We start from the raw sequence: 23,682 nt of genomic DNA, 5'->3' as shown, positions 1-23,682 counted from the left end.
CGTTCACCCCGTCACTCGATGGCTAACTTAACACAGGCCGTCTCCGTGGAATTCAGACGGGTGAATCGCCACACCATCAGACTACTGTACAATTAGTGAACTACATCTGATATTGAGGCAGATCTCTCTGACCTGAGACGCACCGGAATGTACTGTTATTAAAACATAAAGAGAGTTGAAGTGATAACCAACCCACAGAGGAAAACAAACATGTTTCTTTGTGTGTCCGTGTTGGCAGGGTGGCTGCTGGCCACTCATAACGGAGCACTCCAAATGTTTCTCGCCTCATTACATCTGCGGCGACAGGGATCCTCACATTCAGACAGTGACCCGGGCTAAAGTTCACTTGCCGTTTCCCTCTGTGTGTGTGCGGGGGGGGCAGTAGGACATGCGAGGCTCAAGCATAAAACAGGAAACATTAGCAGTAACGATCAACTCAACTCAACTGTATTTATAGAGCACTTTCAAACAACCACCGCTGTATACAAAGTTCTGTGCACGGGGCAAATATCATGCATACAACAATAAACAATAAAACAATACATTAATAACGGAGACATTCGAAAGCACAAAACAGTAAAACTAAGATCAAGTCTGAGTCATGCCAAGTCAAAAGCCAAAGAATACAAATGAGATTTTTTTTGAGACGGGTTTTAAAGATGGGCAGCGAGGGGGCTTGCATTCTGGACCAACTGGAGATGCTCAATGGAGGATTGCCTGACTCCAAAGTAAAGTGCATGACAGCAATCTAGCCGGAATGTGTTGTTGGGAGAGGATAGAAGGACGTCGGATTATAAAGCGCACTGTCGTTTTTGAGAAAATTGATTGCTTTTAGGTGAGCCTTATAATGCGGAAAATACGGTAATTGTACCTGTGCCGTTGTACACCTAATGACTCAAAAACTAAACGTTTTGTCCCGTGTCATGTTTTTTTCAACTATCGGCTCGTCGGCTACTTTATTCATTTATTTATCACTAATCTGATGAAATGTGAAGAATGACTTAAGACCGGAGGCCACAATTTTTTTTGTGTATCCACCACCGATGTTCGGTTTTTACTTAGCAGTTGTAGTTGCGAAACAAAATGGAGCCGATCGAGGTTATGTAAACAAAACAGAAATTAAAAATAGAACAATTATAAAGACAATGCATTGATAAGTTACCTTTGCATTACTTTTTGGGGGTACTTTTTCTTTTTGATTGTAAACAGTTCATAGAGCCGAAACATGAAAACAATTCGGGGGTTTTTTTGGTTGTTTTTTTAAATGATATTTTCCCGGCAGCATAGTAGAATGAGTGTCGAGCATCTGTTCAGGGTGTGACTCTTGGTTAGACCCATTGTGTGTTTTTCATGTTCTCCAGGGCTTTTGTAGGTTTTTCTGAGTCTTTTGGCTTCCTCTCCGCATTCCAAAAATATCTTCTCTAAGAAATAAAACAAAGCTTTGGAGGAAATGAAACACCATTGGTATGTTTATTGCTGATACAGTATCAATCCTATCAATCTTTTTTACACTTGCAGCCAATTAATATTGACACACTGACCACAGTCGAGTTTTTCCTGTAAATTTAATTTTTATTTCACCGAACTTTGAAATCTCGTCATCATTGACACACCAGCTTTGTATTTAACAAGAATGAGAATTTTCCGATGAATTAAAATTGAGTACATCACACGAAATATATAAAAAAACAAAAAACAAAATCTTTTTGAGCAGGATGACAAACGTTTTTTTCAGTAATTCTACATAAACATCTGTCCACAAACATCTTTTCAAAATTTTTTAGAATGTAAATGCCGACAGAGCATTCTTAGCTAAACCATGCAAATGAGTTGAGGGTGATTTCATAATTTTACTGCTCACATTATTTGTAATTGCTTTGCAAAAAAAAAATTTTTTTTAAATAGTTGTGGTCAGCATGAACCTCTAAAAATATTGAAAAGTGCTTTTTAAAATGCATAGTTATGCACCAGACAAGCATTTACACTCACCTCAAAAGGTATTGGAACAAGGGGGCCGATATTTTTGCCGTCGACTGAAAACATATTTCACACCAATGATGTTGTGACAAAAGACCAATATATCAACGTTTACTTCCATATATTTCCACATCTGGATCGGATAAACAATTGGTATTACAATATAGATTACAGCGGTACCTCTACTTACAAAATTAATTGGTTGTGGAAGAAATTTTGTAAGTAGAGACGCATTTTCCATGTAAATGCCCTAATCCGTTCCAAGCACCCCCACCCCAAAATTCAGACATAAATGTTTACGAAAGCATAAAAATGCATCAAAATATATAACAAATACATTATTGTACAATAAATGAGAGTTGTGTATAATGTAAAAAACAAAGAATAAAAACGATGGTCATTTAACTTTTAACTGCATGCTCATCTTTAGTTCATGTTCTCTCTCGGAAGTGGTTTTTGCCTGTCAAGAACTGATCCAAGGACATTTACTTTTGTCGGCTTTCAATCGTTCGAAAATGTCCAAGGCAAACATCAACATAGTGAGCGATAGCCCGATTGCTGAACCCTTTTTCTGGGTGATTCACATTTACATCAAACTATCGGAACGCCTGCATAGACACATATCTCTCTATCTACACACACACAGACACGTACGGTCGAGGTCCCTCTTAGCCAATGGGATGCCAGGATGGTGCTCGGTAGTGGCCAGTGGCAGAGCAGCTATAAGTATATTGTGTTCAGGAAACTCTGAGCCGCGAGTAGCAGCCCACACTGTATTTTTACCTTTCGTATCTTCAAATTTCTTTCGTAACGAGAGGCAGTATTTTCCCGTCGAGGCGTTTCGTAACTTGAACATTTCGTATGAAGAGACGTTCATAAGTAGAGGTACCACCGTATACGTAAAAGAAGCAAATTCATAGGCAGCGCAAGTATCAATGAAAACACAATTCAGTCACACGTTCCGTTATTTGAGCTCACATGAATGACGGGCGTGTCCAAACAAAAAAAGTTGCGCATCCAATTCGAAAGATTACCTGGAAATATAACAAGTGAAACGTTGACTGATGTCATACATTGATCTTTTGACCCAAAGGTTTTTTTTGGGGGGGGAGGGGAAACTTTTAAGTATATGGCCACACTCCCCCATTCAATTTAGAGGGAGTGTACAGTACAAAACGAATATGCAAAACATAATTCTAAAAAGAAGCCAAATGCTACAGTAAAAATACACTGAGAGCACAAAATAACGACAGATGCAAGGCATTACAAAAAAAAAAAAACGGTAATCGTCAGCAGGCAGGATTCAGCGTTAAACCTGCCAGCAAGGCTGTCAAAGGAGCCTGGTCATTATTGCTGTGCTTTATGAATACACAGATTCAAAAGCCTCATGTCACCCTGAGGAACAAAAATAGAGAATTCAAAATGTAAAGTTTAAAAGTTTTTGAATTGTTAAATATACAAGTATACATCATTTGTCATAACACACCCGCACGCACGCAGGCACGCACACCGTGGACCTTAACTTTTGTCCACTATGCCATTCGAAGGGACCACTGTATTGGTCAAAAACGCATTTCACTTCATATGTGTAATAGTCTTCATTTAAAATTTTAAATCAGTTGGTGAGCATTCCCGGGCCAAGGTTTGCTTCGCAACAGTTAGTTGAATCAAAACGTGCAATGCGATGTTTCACCTTCAGGGGGCGCTGGTACAGATTGAAGAAAAGGAAAAGTGCTTCATTTTAGGAGTACAGTATCAACAGTTTCTCTAAGTCTATGATTCTGGTCGATTTATTGAAGCATCCGTTCTCAGATTTAACATAGTTGCTATTTTATTAAAGCCTTAAATCGAAATGGGCACACTTCATCAGCTTTCGCGACTGATAACGAGCGGCCACCTTGTTAGGTTCTTTGGATTCCCAGCAGGCTTTTTGGGAAGACCCTGCTTTATTTACTCCCCACCCCCAGCCCCCTTATCAATAAATATGCAGTTATTTAAAAAAATGTGATGCTCAGAATAAGCAAATATGTAAAACTCCCTTTTAATGCATTGCTCATCCATTTCAACAGGCTTACAGGAAGCGGGTTCTGGGAAAGCGCCGTTTTACTATAAAACACAAAAATGTCAAATTTGGCAGTCAGTGAAATTCAAAAATACGCAAAATGTTTTTTAAAACAAACAATTAAGAAAAATGCTTTTTTTTCTAAATGAACTTCATCATCATCCATTCATTTTTTTTTTGTACATCGTGGACATGATTGAACATTCTTCGAATCGCCTTCTGCAGCGGTGTATTAGAAGGAAGAAAAAAAACCTTCATGAGCTTTGCATGAAGGAGTCAACCTGTTTGTGATTTAACGGGCTCAAAAGAATACAGATAAAGAAAGAATACAACTCCTATCGACGATTCGAGAGAGGTTTCGCCATGCATTTCAAAGCTCGCAATGATATATGTACATATTTTTCCCATTAATTTGAGTTGCTTTGCCTCTCTTTGCTGTCATCGTCTCAGTACTTTTTTGTTTCACTTTTCTTGCAGCCTCGAAAAGATAAAAAATAAACTTGTTTCTATTATTATTATTATTATTATTATAGCAATTAAAATGCTGCTGATCCTGGTAATCGGTCACACATTTTTTTGTGTGTGTTCTGTATTATATTTAGGTGCTGTATTCACTCATGTAGTTTTATGTATGTAGTATTAAGAGTTTGTTCACCGCACATTCTGTACAACGTGTAGTGAGCGCTCTGTCTCGTGTGTCATAACAGTAGAACGTGTCAAATCACTCTACGGGCCATCTTTACAAAGATCCCAAATAGTGGGCATGAGATTGCATTTTCGCTCACTCGAACAGATCGCATGGGACGTTGGCAACGGGGGTGTCGAAGTGTGTCGGGAGCAGGTTTTATGCACTTGCGTTTCGCTGCGCTCCGCCAGCGTGGCTTTGCGTGCTGGTTTACATCCGCTTTTCAGACTTGTTCTTCAAAGACGCCAAATTAGCCATTGCAATTCGGCTCGGGGCTTGAATCAATCACAGGCGCATGCTAAATGAATCTCTTTGGCTGGCGTCGCTCCCAAAACATGAATTTACATCGTCAAAGAGAGCAAACCCTTTTCAACATGTCACATTGGTGAATCATTTGCAAAAAAAAAAAAAATTATAATAATAATAATAAAATTAACCCTTTCAGGGATAGCGGTTACTACAGTGGACAGCTTATCATGTTATCAGGTTACAGGTTATCATTAATGGTGCATGAAAGGGTTAAATTGACCCAATTGTGACAGAGGAGGTTGCGGCCCGACGGTAGTGATGTACAAAAATGAACTGTGCCGCATGCAGTTCAGTACATTTGGCAGATCAAATGCTGGGCGCGCTAGATTAGTCGATGAACGAACTTGCACATCTGTTTGGGTGAGCAATCAATTGCGTAAACCTTTAATAAATTGGGCCCTGGAAGTTATGTGCTTGAATATTCCTGGGAGTGGGTCACTTCATTCATTGAATGAAAGCGTTGGCCTGACTGAGTCTTGGCAGTTTCAGTTTAAGAACATGTACGAGTGACACATGACCTTAGGAGGACATGCCATTGGCCAGGCTCCTGAGCTGCTTCAGAACAGTCTCTATCAGCTTCTGTTTGTCTCTGTCGTTCTTCCTGAACTGAGCAAAGATATTATTCTTCTTACTGGTGTCCTTCATCCTTGAGAAAGAGGAAGGGAGAGGGGGAGGCAATTATTATCCACAGTCAAATTTGCTCTTTATTGCCGTGTGATTGATGCGACAAATTGAGTAACGTTTGAATCAGAACTTGGAATGACAATTTCGATGCCGAGTTCATCCTTGTGTTTGGAGTGGCCTAGTCAAAGTCCTGATCCGAATTCTATCGAGATGCTGCGGCGTGACCTTAATAAGGTGGTTTATGCTCGGAAAACCCTCCAATGTGGCTGAATTACAACAATTCTGCAAAGATGAGTGAGCCAAAATTCCCCCACAGCGCTGTGGAAGACTCATTGCAAGTTATCGCAAACACTCGATTGTAGTTGTTGCTGCTCAGGGTGGCCCAACCAGTTAACATTTTTTTCACACAGGGCCATGTCGGTTTGGGTTTTGTTTTACCTGTAATAATAAAAACTTGAATTTTAAAACTGCATTTTGTGTTTACTTGTGTTATGTTGACTAATATTTTAATTTGTTTGATGATCTGAAACAATTACCGGTAAGTGTGACAAACATGCAAAAGAATAAGGAATCAGTTTTGCACACCACTGTGTGTGTGTGTGTGTGCGCGCGCGCGCGCATAGGAGAGCAGCCAGTGCAGGTTTTTGGAAAATAAACTGGAGAAGGTCGCGAAACTGCACTCAATTGTCCATACCTTTTAAGGGATATATAAGATAAGATATCCTTTATTTGTCCCGCAATGGGGAAATTATGAATGTACTACACTGTAGTTCATTTTCTCTTTTTTAATTCGTTTTTTTTTTTTATATTTACAATTTACAGTACAGAGCTGACGTCCTTTTAAAAACCATGAAAATTATGTTTTTTTTTCAGCGCTGGCACCAATTATTAGCATTTCCATTGATCTCGATGTGAAAAGTTGATTTCGTAATTGTCGTGAGTTATAAGGATGAACCTGACACAAATTTATCTCATAAGTGAAGGCACTACTAATGGCAGAGAAAATGCAGTCGGATATACTCACTTCTCAAGTAAAGTCAGGGCTACGGCTGGGTTTACTCTAAGGTACTTGGAGGTGGGCTGACCGTAGTCTGCGAGATAAGTCGACCAGTCCCACACCATGAACAGATCCAGGAGCTGCAAACCCACATGAACACACGCAGACAAACAAACAAACGAAAAGGATAGAACTTGAACTGACAGACTCCTGAAAGGACCCAGAGAACACAAATCAGTGGAAAATCGCTTGAGATGAGTTTGGGTTAAGGGTGGAGAAGAGACCATCTTTGCTCTTCAAAGGAGAATATGAAACAAAATCTTAAGTTGTACAACCCCAAACATTGACAATTTCTATCCATCCATCCATGAGGAAAACTGGCCAAGAAGAGAACTTGCCCAAAGGGGCCCATGTTCAATTCCATACGCAGGCATCAGGAGTTTGCAAAAAGCAGCCCTATCACGGCTGAGGTGCCCCGAGGCAAGGTACCCAACTAGAAAGCTGGCGATTGCTCTCGTACACTACATCACTAATGTTGGTTTTCCGGAAAAACCGGAGCAGCTGTGTGATTAGGATCAATGCCACTCTCCATCGGAAATCCGGTTCAGGTCACCAACCGGGGAAAGAATGTGTGCAAAGAAAGTACCGTAATCTTGGTCTCCATGGACAAACGGAGCTGGACAGGATCTGCAGTACACTGATCAAGATACTCTTAAACAAAAACATACTTCGATAAGCTAATTTAGTGCCACGGTTTTTCCTTGTTGGTCATTCCCTGAAGGCTTGCTGATCGTTCAGTGGGAGGTCATTCCAAAGAGAGAGACCAGCGATGGAAAAGGCTCGATCCCCTCTGAGCATCCGCTTCGTGTTTGGTACCTCCAATTGTGTCTGGTCCGCGCAGATCTGAGGCAGGTGCATCGGGGCGGAGGAGCTCAGAGAGGTAACGATTTTGACAGAAAAGTGGGAACTACCCCCCAAATGACCCCAGGTTAACCTGGTGGACTTCACCCCCTCCCCTTGTACACCCACACACAGTGTATGCTAATGTCATAGGGTGAAACAGCTGGGTGTTTAGTTCACGTTGAAAGGGCGGTGAAAGAGCAGCTTAGGCATAATACGATTATTCAGCTGACTAAGTGGAGCTCGACAATAATGCGATTAATCTCACCTGAAGCTTAATGACGAGTCAAAAGCCGGTTAGCAGAGGAGGCTGCATTTGATGTGTTTAAGCGACTAACTTAGCGGTAAGTCTGCAACCGATCTAATCTATTCTAATTCAAAGTTCATCAGAAAAACAATAATGCAACGTCAACTAGAGTACATGCAGAGAACATTGGCTCAGAAAGGTTGTGACCTGAACTGAATGAACAGCCAAGCCTGCACCTTAGGCCCAGATTAACAGGTCAACTTAGACCGAAGTTAATGAGACCCAGCGACACTTTACATACCGCTGCTGTTTACAAAAAAAGCAAGTTGGAGAGCTCATGTCCGTAAAATGGGGAGTAGTTGTTTTCTTGGGCAGGTGAAAAAAAGGACAGGCAGAAGTTGAGAAGGTTATACAAAGGCACACCATTGGAATAGAAACAAGATAGGAGAACTAAAATCTTTTAAAAAGCACAATTAAATTGATATGATTTGGAACCAAAGACGTCTGCCGTAATGTGCAAAGACTGTTTTGCATGTCCCAAATATCTCCTATATAGAACCAAATTCTCTCGGTTGGACAATATCAATAATGGCACTTGAAATCAGGGCTGCGGAAATAATGAGCTACATTTGTGCTGTTAAATTTACTACAATATATTTTTGGATAAATTGAACTTGTCAGAGAAGTATTGTATTGTATATGCAATGTACCTTTGTAATTCTACTTTCGTATTTTCATAAAGATGAAGCCATACTTTCACTCCATTACAGTAGCTACTTGCATTCTGATCTGCAGGTATTCATTATTGCTTGCACAATCCGTTTTGGTTTGCAAGAGACATGTCACATGCCCATGCGTTCATCAATCCAATGTCACTACCAGCGATATTCGATTCCATTCGACCAATCAAATGAAACCAGGCTGTAACATGATGTACAGCCCCACACATAACATTTCCAAAGTGACTCATTTACATGATATGCCGTAATTAAGTTAGCATCAGCGGAATAGAAAATGGAAGGACTGAGAAAAAGTAAGATTGGGTGAGTGTTGGTTTTATGCACGGTGCCCCATATTTCCACACAATAAATCATCTGCATTTTGGCAGAAGCAGTGAACAGTTAAGTGCGTATGATGACTTCTAGGGGTGTCACAATATTCACAATAGATGCCTCGATATTGTCGCGGTTGATTTAGTTTGGGGTCAGCCCGTTGCGTAGCATGCCGCACACGGCGCTCTCTCTACTTGCGACAGTAGACACACCCGATTGACGGCAGATGCCATGTGAGCATGGCATATGGGAGAAGAAATGCACCGATGACTGCCTGCCTGCCTGGCCTACGTGATTGAAACACTGTGTTAAATGTGTAAGTATTGTGGACTAAAACTCTCGCCGTAGCTCGAAAAAAAAAAGACAATGTGTTAAATGTTCTGCAAAGCACTTTGCTACGGCTGCAGCTGTTGTGAAAGCACTACATAAATAAACATGTATTGTATTGGAGGCACGTTGTGGCCAGCTGGAAGGGACCAATGAGTCAGGCCGGTCAGTCCGCTCAGTGCACTGACTCACCGGCCGTGGTTTCACGCGGCAAACCCCGAAGCCCTGGAGGTAAACTTCGTCGGAAAAGTGAGAAGGGGGGAAATGGAAATAATTAAGGAGACGTTCTTCCAAGGGGTTAGGCCTGGCCTGTCCGGGTATAGTGATGTGTCAGTCGCGAACGAAACAGATGTGAGAGACCCTGGGCCGGTTGCCGCTCATGAAAACAACCATTCACACTCGGAATTGATTAATTTAGTCAGCAATGAACCGAATAAGCATACTTTCGGAATGTGGGAGGAAGCTTGAGTACCCTGAGGAGTGTGTGGAGAACATGAAAACTTCGCACAGGAAGGCCTTAGCAGATACTCTGAAACATAGCCTCAGGATGATGACGGAGACACGCTCACAACTACTTTATCGTGATGCCCCATCTTACCTGTCTTAAGTCGATAAAAGCCAGTTGCAGTGTGTCTCCTTGGAAGCCTGGGACTGGCTCGGAGCTGGCAAACACTGAGAACAAAGACACACTTGAACATAATACACTAAAATATCACTCACGGCAGATCATAAACACAAACTGTGTTGATAATTCAGTCACAAAATAGAGAGAGAGGGAAAGAGAGAATACTGTATTTATATTAATACTTTTAAGCTTATAGGTCACTCCTACTGACTGACGTTTATTTATTTCCGGTTTCTGGTTCCGTTTAAGGGTGTAGAGTCCAGACACTTATGAATTTGCCTGCTATTTTGCTATTGGACATTCTCCGCTCTAACGCAGTTCCAGCTAGATGGCTGTGAAAAGTATACTCCATCAGCCGAGCACTTAATTCCGGTGTCTTGCGACTTTTTCGGATATCTCAGGGGCTGATTCGCCATTTTTCTAATCAATGTGTTTTGATGAGGCAAAAAATGCAAATTTTGCCTCGCAAACTCTACCTTGCTTTACATGTATTGAGTGAAATTCCATTTTGTTATGTGTCAATGAAGCTTCTGTCGACTTGTTTCGTGATTGTGATTGAACAAGGAAAAGGGTTGCTCTTATTTAGTAATTGATAAGCCGCAGCACAACATTTGAAAAGCATCCATTGATTAGGATGTTCATTACGTCTAATTGTGGCGTATGTACATTCTTGGCTGGATACATTTTGATTAAACAGAGGAGCTACTGGGCTTTTTCCATTCTCGCTTATTATGGAGTAGTATTAATATTGATTGTAGAACAACATTAATCAGGCATGGCAGGGATAAAAAAAACAAAACAAAACAAAAAACATTGTTAACTCATTCGCTCCCAAAGACGTTTTTATACGTCTTTTCAGACTTGGTCCAGAATTGGCTGGTACTGAATGAGTTAAGGACTGAGGCATTAAATCTCCGTATTAATCGTTTCAGGATCTGCCATAAGAAAATCCATGGTACTGAAGAACATAGTCATAGAATTCTCCCTCATTGTCTCACAAAACAGCAACCAATCCAATCGAAGACAACAGTCTCATCATTAATTGTCTTGTACTCACATTCACACTGAATTACATCTAAGTTGAATTGCTGAATGGCGCCCATGCTGATCTGTTTCAGTTCCGTGTCCAGCAGCATTTCCATCAGCGATGTGGACAGATGCTTGCATGCTGACATGCAAGCTGTCTGGGCCACTTTACCCTGCAGAGAAAGCAATCGAGGGAGGGAGAGACAAGATGAGACAATGACAAAGAAAAAGAGGATTGTGAATGCAGTGAGGGAACAAGTGGTGGAGGAGAGGGAGTATGACAATGTATAAAGTGGACAAAAGGGACAAAACACAAAAGCAAAAATTGATATGGGACACAAGTATGTCCAAAGATAATTCAGGATTTGTAAAAAAAAAAATAAAAAAAATGACATCATGCCAATGCTGTGTGTGAGCTGTTGAAATATTTACTTTGCCTTCACTGTCACGACAAGTTTTGATGTCTCTGGTACAAATCAGTTGATGAGTTTGTAAAGCAACGTTCATGTTACTGTCATGTTCATGCTCTTATCGGGAATAGTAATTAAACTATAAACTGAAAGTGTTCGTTGTATTGATGAGGTGGTGACAGGTGAATAAACCGGCAAAAAAAAGGGGGGGGGGGGGGACATTTTGGAGGGCCCTGAATAATATAACTTATTTCAAGTGAATCATTAGTAGGATGACTCTTATTCTTCACATACAAATGACAGTATAGTCATATAAAATACCGTATGTACTTTGCACATATATAAAATAACTAAAACACACAAACATCTGAACAAAACTACTTTTCGTCACCTCATTCTGTAGGCTGCAGGCAATCAACATGCGCTTACTACAATACTTATACGTGTAGAGTCACTGAAATGTGCATGGCAGGGCAGAACATTGTGTCGTAGTGATATGACCAAAACACACATCATGTCGAACGGAAAGGGCTGCAAATCTTGAACAATAAGACATAATCCCACTGCACACTTTTTTTTGTGTGTGTGTGTCTGTCTTTATCTTAAGCGGCATGGTAGGTGTGTTCAAAAGCATTCTTGAAACTTGTTTCACTGATAATGCCTTTTTGAGTCGGTAGAATATTGTGTGTCCAGCAAATGTTATAGTAGGATATGAACACAGGAGAACCTTGGTCATATTAATTGTTTCCTTAATTTAAAAGCACTGGACACATTTTCAACACACACACACACACACACACACACACACACACACACACACACACACACACACACACACACACACACACACACACACACACACACAGCGCTCTCAATTATGATTTGAACGAGAAGGACCAGTGAGAAGAATAAATGCCAGTTTTAGCTTTTAATTACTTGGTGGTATGATTTTTCTGTCATGTTTGTAAATGTTACTGTACATAGTTAATATTGCACTGAAGCTTGATTAGAAGAAAAGCGTGACTTGAATCCAAATCGTGATATCTGTCAGAAAAAAAAAAAATCACAATTCAATCGTCCCGTCCCCCCCCCCCCAAAAAAAAATCATTCAATCCTACTTACAAATATCCCAACTTCATGTTTTCCATGCTGTTGCTTTGTGTTAACTAGAGAGCTGCAGGAACACCGACGCTCCGGTAACGGAGCCGTTAAGGTCCTGGAGTGCCCTTGCATGCGAGCAAGGAGAACGAGAATGGCCGACACGTGCTTATTGAACGGAGACAGTCAAACAAAAGGAGAACACTCACAAAAGAGCAGCTGCGGGTGCCAATTCATGCCCAGACGCTTACAAGCAGACTAACCGACTCCAGCGCTTAATGTCACTCACTAGGCCGTGCCCCTTAAAGGCAAGCACCCAACATACAAATAATAAAGTCCATAAGGTTACGCTTTATAAAAAACCTTTTTTAAAGCTTCTCTTTAATTGTGGTTTTCTATATTAAAGACAATTCTATATTTACTTATTTACTTTTTGTTCTTCTACTTCTCCCTTTCATCATTTTTGCTGCTGTAAATTGGGAATTTCTCCTTTGAGAGACAAATAAAGTTGTTTCTTATCTTCTTATCTTAGAACAGTATGCATGCCTAAGTGCTTGATGTTATACAGTTGTGGCTATGGCAATGATTATCGTCGTTGATATCATTGTTTCCTTTCACAATGCGCAATTTCACATTATCGAGTATTAATCCTGTTTCAAAAGAGAACATGTCAATTGATTGGCTGCAAAGTAAACGATAGAAGTGACGAAAGTCCACATTTAGCCATTTAGCGCGCGGGATTCCGTCCGTGACTCAGCGGCCCCCGAACAAAACGGCATTGTTTCGAATTGATTGGCTGTAGGTGTGATTATGAATGTGAATGGTTGTTCTTTTGAATATAATTAAGTAATATTGAAGGTGAATTTGAGCCACCCCTGCTTAAACCCTCATACTCGGCATCATAGCTACATTTGCGACTACATGTATATCACTTCTGTAGTATGCGTTAGGAACATCTTGGATCATATCCGTCAAAAAAGATCATGCGGCATTTGTTGACGAACAGGCGAGCAAATACTTTGGGCAATATTTTGGAACTTGGGCGTGCTTTGCATGACACCATCGAAACCTTCATTTGAGTAAAAGCAAAAAGATGAACTCTGCGCAGGATTACAACTGCTGTGGTGCTCGGCATACTGGCAAACATCCAACTCGACGATGAAAAGGAGCCTTTTGTCATTTGATGCCACCTTTTTTGTTGTTATCGTTGAACACTACGCATCTGAAAACAGTTCTCAGGCAGTGGCACTTCCACTGTCCAAATACTAGCATGCTTTTCATCACTCCCTTAAACAAGTGAAACAGCCAGGTAGCGATACTCACCGACATTGATGCATGGTCATTGTTGTTATTCTGAGCAGACCCCAAACCAACCCAACATGGACAAGGAGTGTGGAAAAAGGGAAGGAAAGGACAGGAAAAGAAATGCGGCAAGAATAAATGGACAGGAGGAGGAACATTTCAAGTAACGCATTATTGCGTGCTGAAGATAAGTCAAAGTATTCAAGGAATAAAACAGGTGGGGAAAATATTAGGTATAAAAACAATACTTTTGAGGGGACGCGGATGTAGCAGTAGTATATATTCAAAAAAAAAAAAAGAGGAAATAAAACAACTGGAACGAGGTAGAAACTTGGATGTTTGGAATGAAATGGCTTAGTACAAGGGAAGTAAACAGGATATAATTGCAAAAGCATAACAATTATATTAAGATTTAAAAAAAAAAAAGTGCTAAAATGGCCAAGTTAGCAATGACATGCAAGAGCTGTCAAGTCAGGAAGGTCTTGCCATGCGTATATTGACAAATCAATATAAGACACTCCAAATGTCCCCATTACATTCAGACATTCATATTTTTCCCAAGGGAAAAAAAAAAACTGTGGACTTTTTAGCGAAACGATGTATTGTCAACAAAAAGGCAATCGCTTTTGCAACACGGTTGTAGTGTTCCAAAAGAGTCCGCGCAATTTTCTCCATGGCTCGGCTTTGCAGCCAAAACAGCTATGTTCACGGCGTAAAAAGTAGAGCCGACTCACCGGGAGGTGTGTGAAGACTTGAAATGTGGATCGTAGGAAATTGATTAGGTCCATGAGATAACCTGAGGCACGTCCGTCAGACTCAGACATACTCCATTCATAATCCGCCAGCTGGATAAACTCATCAATTTTCTGGTTCAGCTTGGTATAAATTTCTCCTTCTGCAGCATGACGTGCATCCTGGAAATGTCAAATTTCAAGAAAAAAAAACAAAAAACGTTTGGATATCAATTTTGATTGGAACAGCGGGAAGGGATGCAGGAGCATTAATTACAAAAAATGACATTTCTCCCATGACGAAAACAAAGTACAATTAAAATATATGTCCAGTTGGGATTTAAACACTAAGATAACAAATATCTACGGTGAAAAGATGACCAGGCCTTACCTTGAAAGTAGACAAGCCGTAGAGTCTTGTCGTGTGCACCGTTTCGGGAGACACATTGGTGATATTTGTTATAAATTCCTCGAGATACCTGCAGGCCTGCTCGAGGTGGGTGGTATTGATGATGATCTGCACCAACTTTTAGAGAGAAGACAAAGTCACATTCACACAACTCAAAGGTAGAGAAACACTGGCACCGTTTTTTTTTTTGGTTTGTTTTTGTTTTGGCGGACGCTTTTTGCTCTGCTCCCCCCACCCGCACCCCTTTACGCCTCTGCTTTGCTGACATTGTCTAACGTGCTGTCCTCTGTCTGTATATAGCCTCCGTATTTTTTTTTTCCTCTTCCGAAAAGACAAACCGAACTGGACTACGCCGGATGGAAAGAACACACGGATGGGCGAGTCCTATCTCCCTATTCTCCTTTCCTTACTCCCCCCACGCCTGTGTCTGATTAGGTGTTGGCCTTGCGGCTGCAGGGCCAATGTCAAAGTCTTTGCCGTATTCATGTTCCGTCTGGAGAATTTTAGAGTGCTTTTAAATGTACGCTACATGTGCTGAGGGTTTTTTTTTTCTCCTATGTTTTTTTTTCCCTCCTCTTCCCGACTGTTTTCCTTTCACATCTAAGATATCGGAGCGCTGAACAGCGACCCGTCAGGCTTCTCGTTCCGTTTCCCCCATGTTGGTTCTTGCTCTCTTGTCTATGTTCATCTGAATGGGTTGTAATTGGGAATTAAATTCCTTGTGTGTCTCTTGCATACTTGGCCAATCGATCCGATTCCGATTCCGTTTGTACCTCGGTCAGCCCTATGTGCGGCTTCTTGATGAGGTTTTGCAGACAACCGCTGAGTGTTCTCGTCAGCAAAAGATTGGTTGATTTCCGCAGCATGTCATCAATCTCTGTTGAACTGAATTAAAATACAAAATTATAAAAGCATAACAGTTGTGTTGTAAGATTAGTTTAAAGACAAACAACGCATGGCAAAAGTAAAAGGTGGATGTCTGCTTTGCTACATAGTAAGAAAGAAATAATTGTTGGTGTTATTGGTTACAATTCATTGAGATGTACCTGCGGTGAAGCGATTCAGAGAACTTGAGGCTGGCATAAATGAACTCCTTTACTTGCATATATATCGTTGGCACAGACTGGGACATTGGCAGCTTCTTCGGAAAATCCTGCTACTCACAAAGAAAAACAAACAAAACAAAAATGGAGTTTTGACAATTTAATTGAATGAGGACATTTCAAACTATTTCCTTTAACCCTTTCATGGAACCTGATGACATGATAAGCTGTCCACAGTAGTGACCAGCCATCCCTGAAAGGGTTAATGTGCTGATATGATAAAATAAATAGACAAAGTTCTGACCCTAATGTCAAGTTACAACACTATATTGCACGCTTTGGTGAGAAAGGTTTCTGAGCACTTAGCCTTTTGATCAACTTTCATATTTTAATGCAGCACAATTACGACATTGAACTATATTTACCTTTTCTATCTCTGCATCGTGAAATGGGAAGCGACTGACCACCAGGTTATATTCGTCATCTGTTTCCACTGGGATGGGACTGTAGTTGTCCAATTCGAAGATCTCCCTGCAGAAGTATTCAGTTAATCCATTCTCCAGTAATATGCAAGTCATTCATTTGTTTGAAAATTTGATCCAGCTGCTTCTCATCTTGTAGTTTTATATTCTCCGATTCACATGAATTTCGCAGGTACTCGCTGATTAATCACAGATTGTTTTTTTTAAATAATTATTTCATAGTCACCCGTAGTCATTTTATTGTCGCCGAATCAGTAATGTGTGGCAAATTTATTGCCAACATTTACCCTTCCCTCACATGAAGATTAGAAACATAACAGCAGAGACTAAATTTGGGAAAGTACTTTAGAGACAAAAAAAAAAAGTGCCGGTAATAGAAACACCGAAACACGCACCTGAATACCAGCGCCCACTTCTTCAGTAGAGTTTCATTGTACTGATCTCGAACCTCAAACAGCAGGTCAAATAGCCGATTCACAGGGAAACCAAAACCCTTTATATGGATGCATGCAAAGAAAAAAAAAAGAAATTCAATCACATAATGAAGGTAAGCACTTGAATGAGGGGGAGAAACAGAACAACAACCTGTAGTGTGTCCGCAAATATAACAATAAGGTTCTTCAGTTCCAAGACCAGGTCTGGATCCTCACAGTATGACTGAGGGGGGGAAAAAAAAGGATCAATACATTATGTTTGTCTGAACGATGGAAGGATTGCAATGAATGTAGCATCAATGAAAAACAAACACATTTTAGTGGAATCCAATTTTATTTGGAATTTTTGGATATTTATTTATGTATGTATGTATGTATTTATTTATTTAACGTTTATCTACTTCACATGGCAACAATTCGTTTGCTACAATAATTATGGGGCACCATCATTACCATCAACCGATGATGATCAAATTCCAATACAATTATATATCCATCCATGCATCCATCTTCCGATCCGTTTATCCTCACAAAGGTCGCGGGGCGTGCTGGAGCCTATCCCAGCTGACTTTGGGCAATATGCGGGGGACACCCTGAACCGGTGGCCAGCCAATTGCAGGGCACACATAGACAAACAACCATCCGTGCTCACACTCACAACCTAAGGACAATTTGGAGTCCCCAATTAACCTGCCATGCATGTTTTTGGAATGTGGGAGGAAACCGGAGTACCCGGAGAAATCCCACGCGGGCACGGAGAGAACAACGCCACACAAGAAAGGCCGGAGCGGGAATCAAACCCTGCACCTCAGCACTATGAGGCGGACGTGCTCACCAATCGCCCACCGTGCCACCCTCCAACACAATTCTATCTACAAATCTCATTTAAAAACTATATATAAATCCGACTGGAGACCAAGTAAACCAAAACTTGGAAAGAGTAGTATCCGAAATACAGCGCATGAAAGATGGAGTAAAGGTTAGGACAGAATCCCTCCATTTTCCTCTGGTTCAGAGTGATTTACGAGCTTTAAAGTAGCACCACTGAGTTCCTTCACCCAGATACAAGGACCCTGTCGAACACAGGAGTTTGTAAATCAAGGAGTGCAACCAACAAAGCCTGACATTTGACATGAAGCAGCACTTGAATGACACTTTATTTACTCAAGACGCAACACCGGACACAAAAACAAATCAGATGGGGATTGGAGTGAAGAGCAGTAAAGCGCAGGACAAGTACTGCAATATGTTCGAGTACGGTAGTTAATTCGCTCAGACCTGCAAATGTTTTCTTAGCCAGAAGCCGACCCGTGGATAGAAAAGGCAAAAGTCTTTAAAAAAAAAAAATTCACTGTGATAGCCACAAAAGTAATAGAAAATGTATTCCCCGAGTCTTGCGTCACATAAAATGCGAGAATCAAATTACATCTCGAGATTAGGGAAATACTTCTTGTGGTTTTACCATTTAATAATTGCAAATGTGGAGCTGCCTGGGTCCATCTCCAGAAAAAGGGCAGCCAGTAGGAGGGTGACCGGGAGCTTTTGTCAAACTCACCCCACGCTGTGTGGCCCATTCTTCTGGTCTGTTAGCATAATCCTCCCGGTAATTTACAAGTGATTGGAGCTCAATGGTCAGGAATATACCATCTTGAACTGCTGTTTTTGTTGTAATCTGTCTCTCATTAAGGCTCCGATGACCTACTCTTTGACTGTGTTTTAACCCTTCTCTTGAGAGTGACATCATTATTGGGTTTGTGGGTACCTTTCAGTGTGTTTTTTTAGGCGGGGGGGCTTGTGTGGCAGGAAAATGGCTAGTGAAAGAAGCTTCTTTCATGATAAACAGATTAACGGAAGACTATTATCTGGATGAACTTGGAATTGTCTCATCTGAATTCACAGTCAACTCCTTGATACGGCTGGGTTAATACGACGAGATAAGTCTCGAAGAAAAGATTCGGTCATGTCACTTTTCGACTATCGTGTCAAAACTGAACAGCGGAGATCGTCCCAAAAAGCTTCGCCGGGTTACTTGCAGTATGTCACTTGTAGCTGTGTAGTCAGCAGGTCGAGGCGAGATGCTGCAAAAGCTAGAAACGAGCTGTGGCTGGCTACTACGACTTGCTCAACACGTTGCGGTTTTGCTCCTAAGTCAATAATCACAGCATTTATGGCAGCAAACAAGCGACACTTCTTTCAAGTATCGTTCTGACGAAAGGATCATGAGGAGTAATAAACAGAGGGAGCAAACGCTTCTGTTGAAACATGGAAGTTTAACACTTTGCGCATGAAATATCTTGTCTTGGTCGTGTATTCGATTAAATGTAGGTTGAACATAATTTGCAGATCATTGTATTCTGTTTTTATTGAGGTTCAACACAACCTCCCAAGTTCATTGGAATTGGGTTGGTACATTACAGAAAAGCTCATCTTTTTATTATTTTAATAATAATTTTTTTTATGGACTAAAAGAAAATATACTGTGGTATATCATTATCGTGATCCATCCATCCATCCATCCATCCCAGCCATCTTCAGGTAGTAGGCGGGGGACACTCTGAACTAGTTAGCAGCCGATCGCAGGGCACACATAGACGAAGAACCAGCCACGCTCACACACACACCTAGGGACAATTTAGAGTGTTCCGTTAACCTGCCATGCATGTTTTTGGAATGTGGGAGGAAACCGGAATACCCGCAGAAAACCCACGTTGGCACGGGGAGAACATGCAAACTCCACACAGGAAGGCCAGAGCCGGAATCGAACCCTACACCTCTGCACTGTGAGGCCGACGCACTAACCAGTCGACCACCCGGCCACCCAGCGTGATATAAAATGGCCGAAATCGTGATAGAAGATCTTTTTTCCATAACGTCCAGCACTACTCCCTGCTAGCATGTGTTTGTGTGTGTGCAGGCATGTGCGTGCCCTGAATGTGTTCATGCTGGTATGTGTGGAAGCCTACCGAGTGTGTGCGGAGCACAGCGATGATCTTGGCCAAGGCCATATTCCACAGTTCATCAGTGAAAGCTTTGGTCACCAACCCTTGAGTGGCATGGAGGATATGGTCCTCCACAACAAAGAACCTGATTATGCATACAAATTAAAGTCCTGAAATGTCATGCCAATTTATTTTAATATGATCAACATGGTATCTGATCATACATTTTGAGGTTTAACAGAAAATGAAACATGAAACGTACAAAACATGTTGTAATTTCCAAGGGGTGGGATGGGACATCTTACCCTACAATCTGATTGAAGTATCTTCTGTAGCCCTCCACTGTTTCATGCTAGAAAGAGAGAAACGTTAGGTTGATACACATTTAGAAATGAGTTTCAAGGAAATTATATCCGGTGTGTGTGTAAAATACAGAATACGGGGCGTGCTGGAGCCTATCCCAACTGTCTTCGGGCAGTAGGTGGGGGGGGGGACACCCTGAACCGGTTGCCAGCCAATCGCAGGGCACACAGAGACGACAACCATCCACGCTCACACTCACACCTAGGGACAATTTGGAGTGTTCAATCAGCCTGCCGCCATGCATGTTTTTGGAATGTGGGAGGAAACCAGAGGACACGGAGAAAACCCACGCAGGCACGGGGAGAACATGCAAACTCCACACAGGAAGGCCGGAGCTGGAATATATATACTGTATATATATATATATTGTATATATTTTTTTGTGTTTGTTTGTTTGTTCCCCCCCCCTCCCCCCGGAAGATTACTGGTCGGGTCGATATATGGCGGTATTTACTTGGTCTAGGTTCAATACCAAATCTTGCAGTATCGCAGACCATTGACTTTGACATGTAAGTGTTACTCACCATGTTAGCCTGTGGCTGCAGAACTAGCCTGGCCTGTTTTTTCCTCTGTTTCCTGTAGTAATTCTCAAACGTTTCTCTGTCTCCCTGCAGACACATACATGTTAAGGATTGTCATATCTTGTCCAAAAATGATGAAAGGCAAATATAACTTTTACGTCTTCATGGGAAACAAAAACGTAATGATTTCGCACTACAACATCACAGTAAAATGGAATTTGATCTTGGTAACGTACCAGCACAGCGTAAATGTGTAAACACCTGTAGACAGGTGAGAAATCCACAAGATCCTGAGCTGTGAGAATCTGTTAAGATAAAAACACAATTAAAATTTTAGTTATTCTCTTAATTCAACGGCATTGTGATAAAAGTAGGTCCATAATAACGATACGGTAACCAACCGTCACGAAACAATATTAACATGACATGAGCCTGAAGATAGGATAATTATCCCGATATTGTGGGGAAGTTGTGGAGGAAATCCAACGCGTTACGTTCCCCTTCATCTGGTGATTTGCATGGGTCATAACGTAGGTGGCCAAAACGTGCCTAATTCAAATTAAACTGAACTAATAAACTAATTAGCAGAGGTTGCTTGGACTACAAACACGGAAAATAACCTGGCCAATTTAACAGTTGTGGCGCTTTTAATATCGTGACATGACGATATTGTGGCAATTTTAATCCCACAATATCGCCATTCACATCATCTATAAAAACTGTTGAAAAATGACCCTTGTTCAGAACATTAAAATGAACATTTAGGAACGTTCAAAAGCACTTTTTTTCTTCAGACCGATAGCAGTACGAGTATTCACTCTTGCGAACTCACCGATACCAACAATATCGATGATACCTAAAACTTCTATGAACAAAATGACACGCGTGAGAACAAAGACCCATCTTGTTGCACACGATGAAGATGATGATTTGTCAAATAGCTGCAGTGTGGCACCAACGGGTGGCAAGTGGGACTTAAAAAATGATAGAGCGTTATTTGTTTGTTTTTGCCTTAAGTGTTGATGACTGGTATTGGCATCCTTCATAAGTACCCGACACCTTGAAATAAGGCAGTATCGGACTGATACTGATACCTGCTATCAGCACTCACAAATTGATTAGAATTTACTGTATGTTATTAATATAAATGTAAAAAAAGGTTGACTTGGCACTGAATCAGAATTGTATTCAATAGATAATGAGCCATGCTATACTTCATTTGTAGTTGCTGCACACGGTTTCATTACCTCCTCATCACCATCATCCTCATATTCTGCGTCATCGTCCATCATGAGACTGTTGTGCGTGTGTGTTTGGCCATTGAGAGAGTACAAAGGCGTAGTGTAGTGGCTAGCACTGGCCTGCTTCGCCACTGCACTGTTAAAGGTTCTGTGTTGCTGTGCCTGAAGGGACAAATATATATCATGTCAGCGACAAACACAGATTTTGGGGTATGATTTGAGAAGACAAATCCAATAACCTGTCTCATGGCAGTCTCTCCAACTTTGTCCGAGTGTTTTCTTATGCTCTCCAGGAAGTCCTTTAGGTCAGACATAGAGATCTCCTTGATCTCTTCCCTCAATCTGGGCAGGTTTTCAGCCATGATTTGACAGAACCTATAGTGGCTTACTCTGCGTGAGACACAGTTACAACTACGACTTAAAAAATACATTTTTCGTAGTGCATTTGTGCTTCTCCAAATCAAGAGAACAATTATAGATCATGGCCATGGCAATATCTACGATACCAAGGATTGTAAATTGAAAAGATATAAGCTTCAAAATGCATGCCAGACTTGACAGGCTTGGCTTTAGATTCCATGTTTGACAGTGAAATATTATTTACTCACAATGACTGACAAAATAACAAATAACTGCACTGGTGACCAAAATTGAAAAAAGCTCTTCCACGAGATGGTAAAAGGTGCATTGATTAACAAGTGTATCCACTTTTTGTGACATTTTTGTGTCTCGGTCTGTGCTGTGTTATTTATCTCATGTAAAATATGTACTCGCTGGTAATGTAGGTACCAGCCTCAGGCAGGACGGTGCGCCACCGTCACTCATGGGCTCCAAGGTATATAGGGTTGCTATACTTTTAGAAATGCTGTATAAAATCTATTCAATCAGTTCTAATCACCTATAGAATTTATTGTCATCATCCTGGGTACCAACCTTCCTGGATTTTTTTGGGACCATAGGGTGTGTATTAACCATATTGTGCACCTGTTGTTGTTTTTTTTGGGGGGGGGCAGAAAAATATATTGACAACCAACTTATCGATCAATTATTTTAAATTAATATAATGCATAAAAACAAAATTTCCTCCAAATGAAAGAAAAATAATGAAAATTGTGCGGTAATTGAAGACTTTAATCTGGGCTCAGCGCAACTAAGCTAAATGCTAATGTTAATTCCAAGCCACATCAGTGATTGGTAAGCTATTGTTACAAAACCATGCGTGCTTCAACTACCGTTCTACAGCTCATTGACGCTGCTGGTGGCGACGTTGCGATTGGGCAGTGCATGGGTTTTGAAAATAATAATCCATTCAATTTATATGGTGCTTTTTTTTTGGGCACTCAAAGACCCTTTTGAAAATAAAGAGACCCAACAAAGAACGAATAAAGACGAACAAGGACATTACAGAATGTTGGGGTAAAAAAACGCATTTCAGGAGGTGGGTTTTGAGGGAAGAGTTGAAGTTTCAAGTGAAATATTTTTGAGAACATTTCAGTATTTTAATACGGTACGTCAAAGAACCTTTGCAGCACACAGACAATTTCAGTGGAGCATTCTTGCAAGGGCCATAGAGATATAGTGAATTTCTTACCGAGGGATGAAGACCTTCTCCAGTTGTTCCATAGTTTTCAGTGCAGCGTAGTATCTAAGGACATGATTTGGAAATAGCAAAGAGGAAAATTACGGTTGAATTCTCTTCCACGATTGCAGTAGAAAACAAATGATGAAAACAAGGTTTTAAAAAAATTGCAATGAAAATTAGATGTAAACACCCCGCAGCTTGTACCTTTGTTACGTTACATTCGATAGACAACAAAGTGTATGCAGAAAATTGGTGAAGATTGCACGATTGTCTGTGTCCTATGTTTTGTTATTTTG

At 40.9% G+C, this 23,682-nt stretch overlaps 1 protein-coding gene across 4 annotated transcripts in view; it reads right to left on the bottom strand.

The window, feature by feature from the left end:
- Positions 1 to 425: 425 nt before the first annotated feature.
- Positions 426 to 23,682, bottom strand: part of exoc6 (exocyst complex component 6) — a 33,005-nt gene continuing 9,748 nt past the window's right edge. For 2 of the 4 annotated variants that reach the window (XM_086138634.1, XM_086138636.1), the window contains exons 6-24: positions 23,396 to 23,449; positions 22,044 to 22,194; positions 21,811 to 21,966; positions 20,800 to 20,868; positions 20,567 to 20,650; positions 19,985 to 20,031; positions 19,704 to 19,824; positions 16,892 to 16,963; positions 16,702 to 16,799; positions 16,250 to 16,355; positions 15,828 to 15,937; positions 15,555 to 15,666; positions 14,764 to 14,898; positions 14,376 to 14,555; positions 13,663 to 13,692; positions 10,863 to 11,004; positions 9,779 to 9,852; positions 6,682 to 6,794; positions 426 to 5,679 (exon numbers count right to left, since the gene is read on the bottom strand). In XM_086138634.1, the coding sequence (XP_085994760.1) occupies positions 5,553 to 5,679; positions 6,682 to 6,794; positions 9,779 to 9,852; positions 10,863 to 11,004; positions 13,663 to 13,692; positions 14,376 to 14,555; positions 14,764 to 14,898; positions 15,555 to 15,666; positions 15,828 to 15,937; positions 16,250 to 16,355; positions 16,702 to 16,799; positions 16,892 to 16,963; positions 19,704 to 19,824; positions 19,985 to 20,031; positions 20,567 to 20,650; positions 20,800 to 20,868; positions 21,811 to 21,966; positions 22,044 to 22,194; positions 23,396 to 23,449 (1,981 nt within the window). In that variant the 3' untranslated portion in view covers positions 426 to 5,552. The remainder of the gene's footprint in view (positions 5,680 to 6,681; positions 6,795 to 9,778; positions 9,853 to 10,862; positions 11,005 to 13,662; positions 13,693 to 14,375; positions 14,556 to 14,763; positions 14,899 to 15,554; positions 15,667 to 15,827; positions 15,938 to 16,249; positions 16,356 to 16,701; positions 16,800 to 16,891; positions 16,964 to 19,703; positions 19,825 to 19,984; positions 20,032 to 20,566; positions 20,651 to 20,799; positions 20,869 to 21,810; positions 21,967 to 22,043; positions 22,195 to 23,395; positions 23,450 to 23,682) is intronic. The other 2 variants (XM_086138635.1, XM_086138637.1) reach the window with 1 other exon arrangement.

The sequence above is a fragment of the Hippocampus guttulatus genome, chromosome 19, assembly GCF_054856545.1.
Source record: "Hippocampus guttulatus isolate MCC_2025c chromosome 19, RoL_Hgut_1.0, whole genome shotgun sequence".
NCBI lineage: Eukaryota > Metazoa > Chordata > Actinopteri > Syngnathiformes > Syngnathidae > Hippocampus > Hippocampus guttulatus.
The sequence above is the reverse complement of the archived record's forward strand: the minus strand, read 5'-3'. Positions and strand labels throughout refer to the sequence as shown.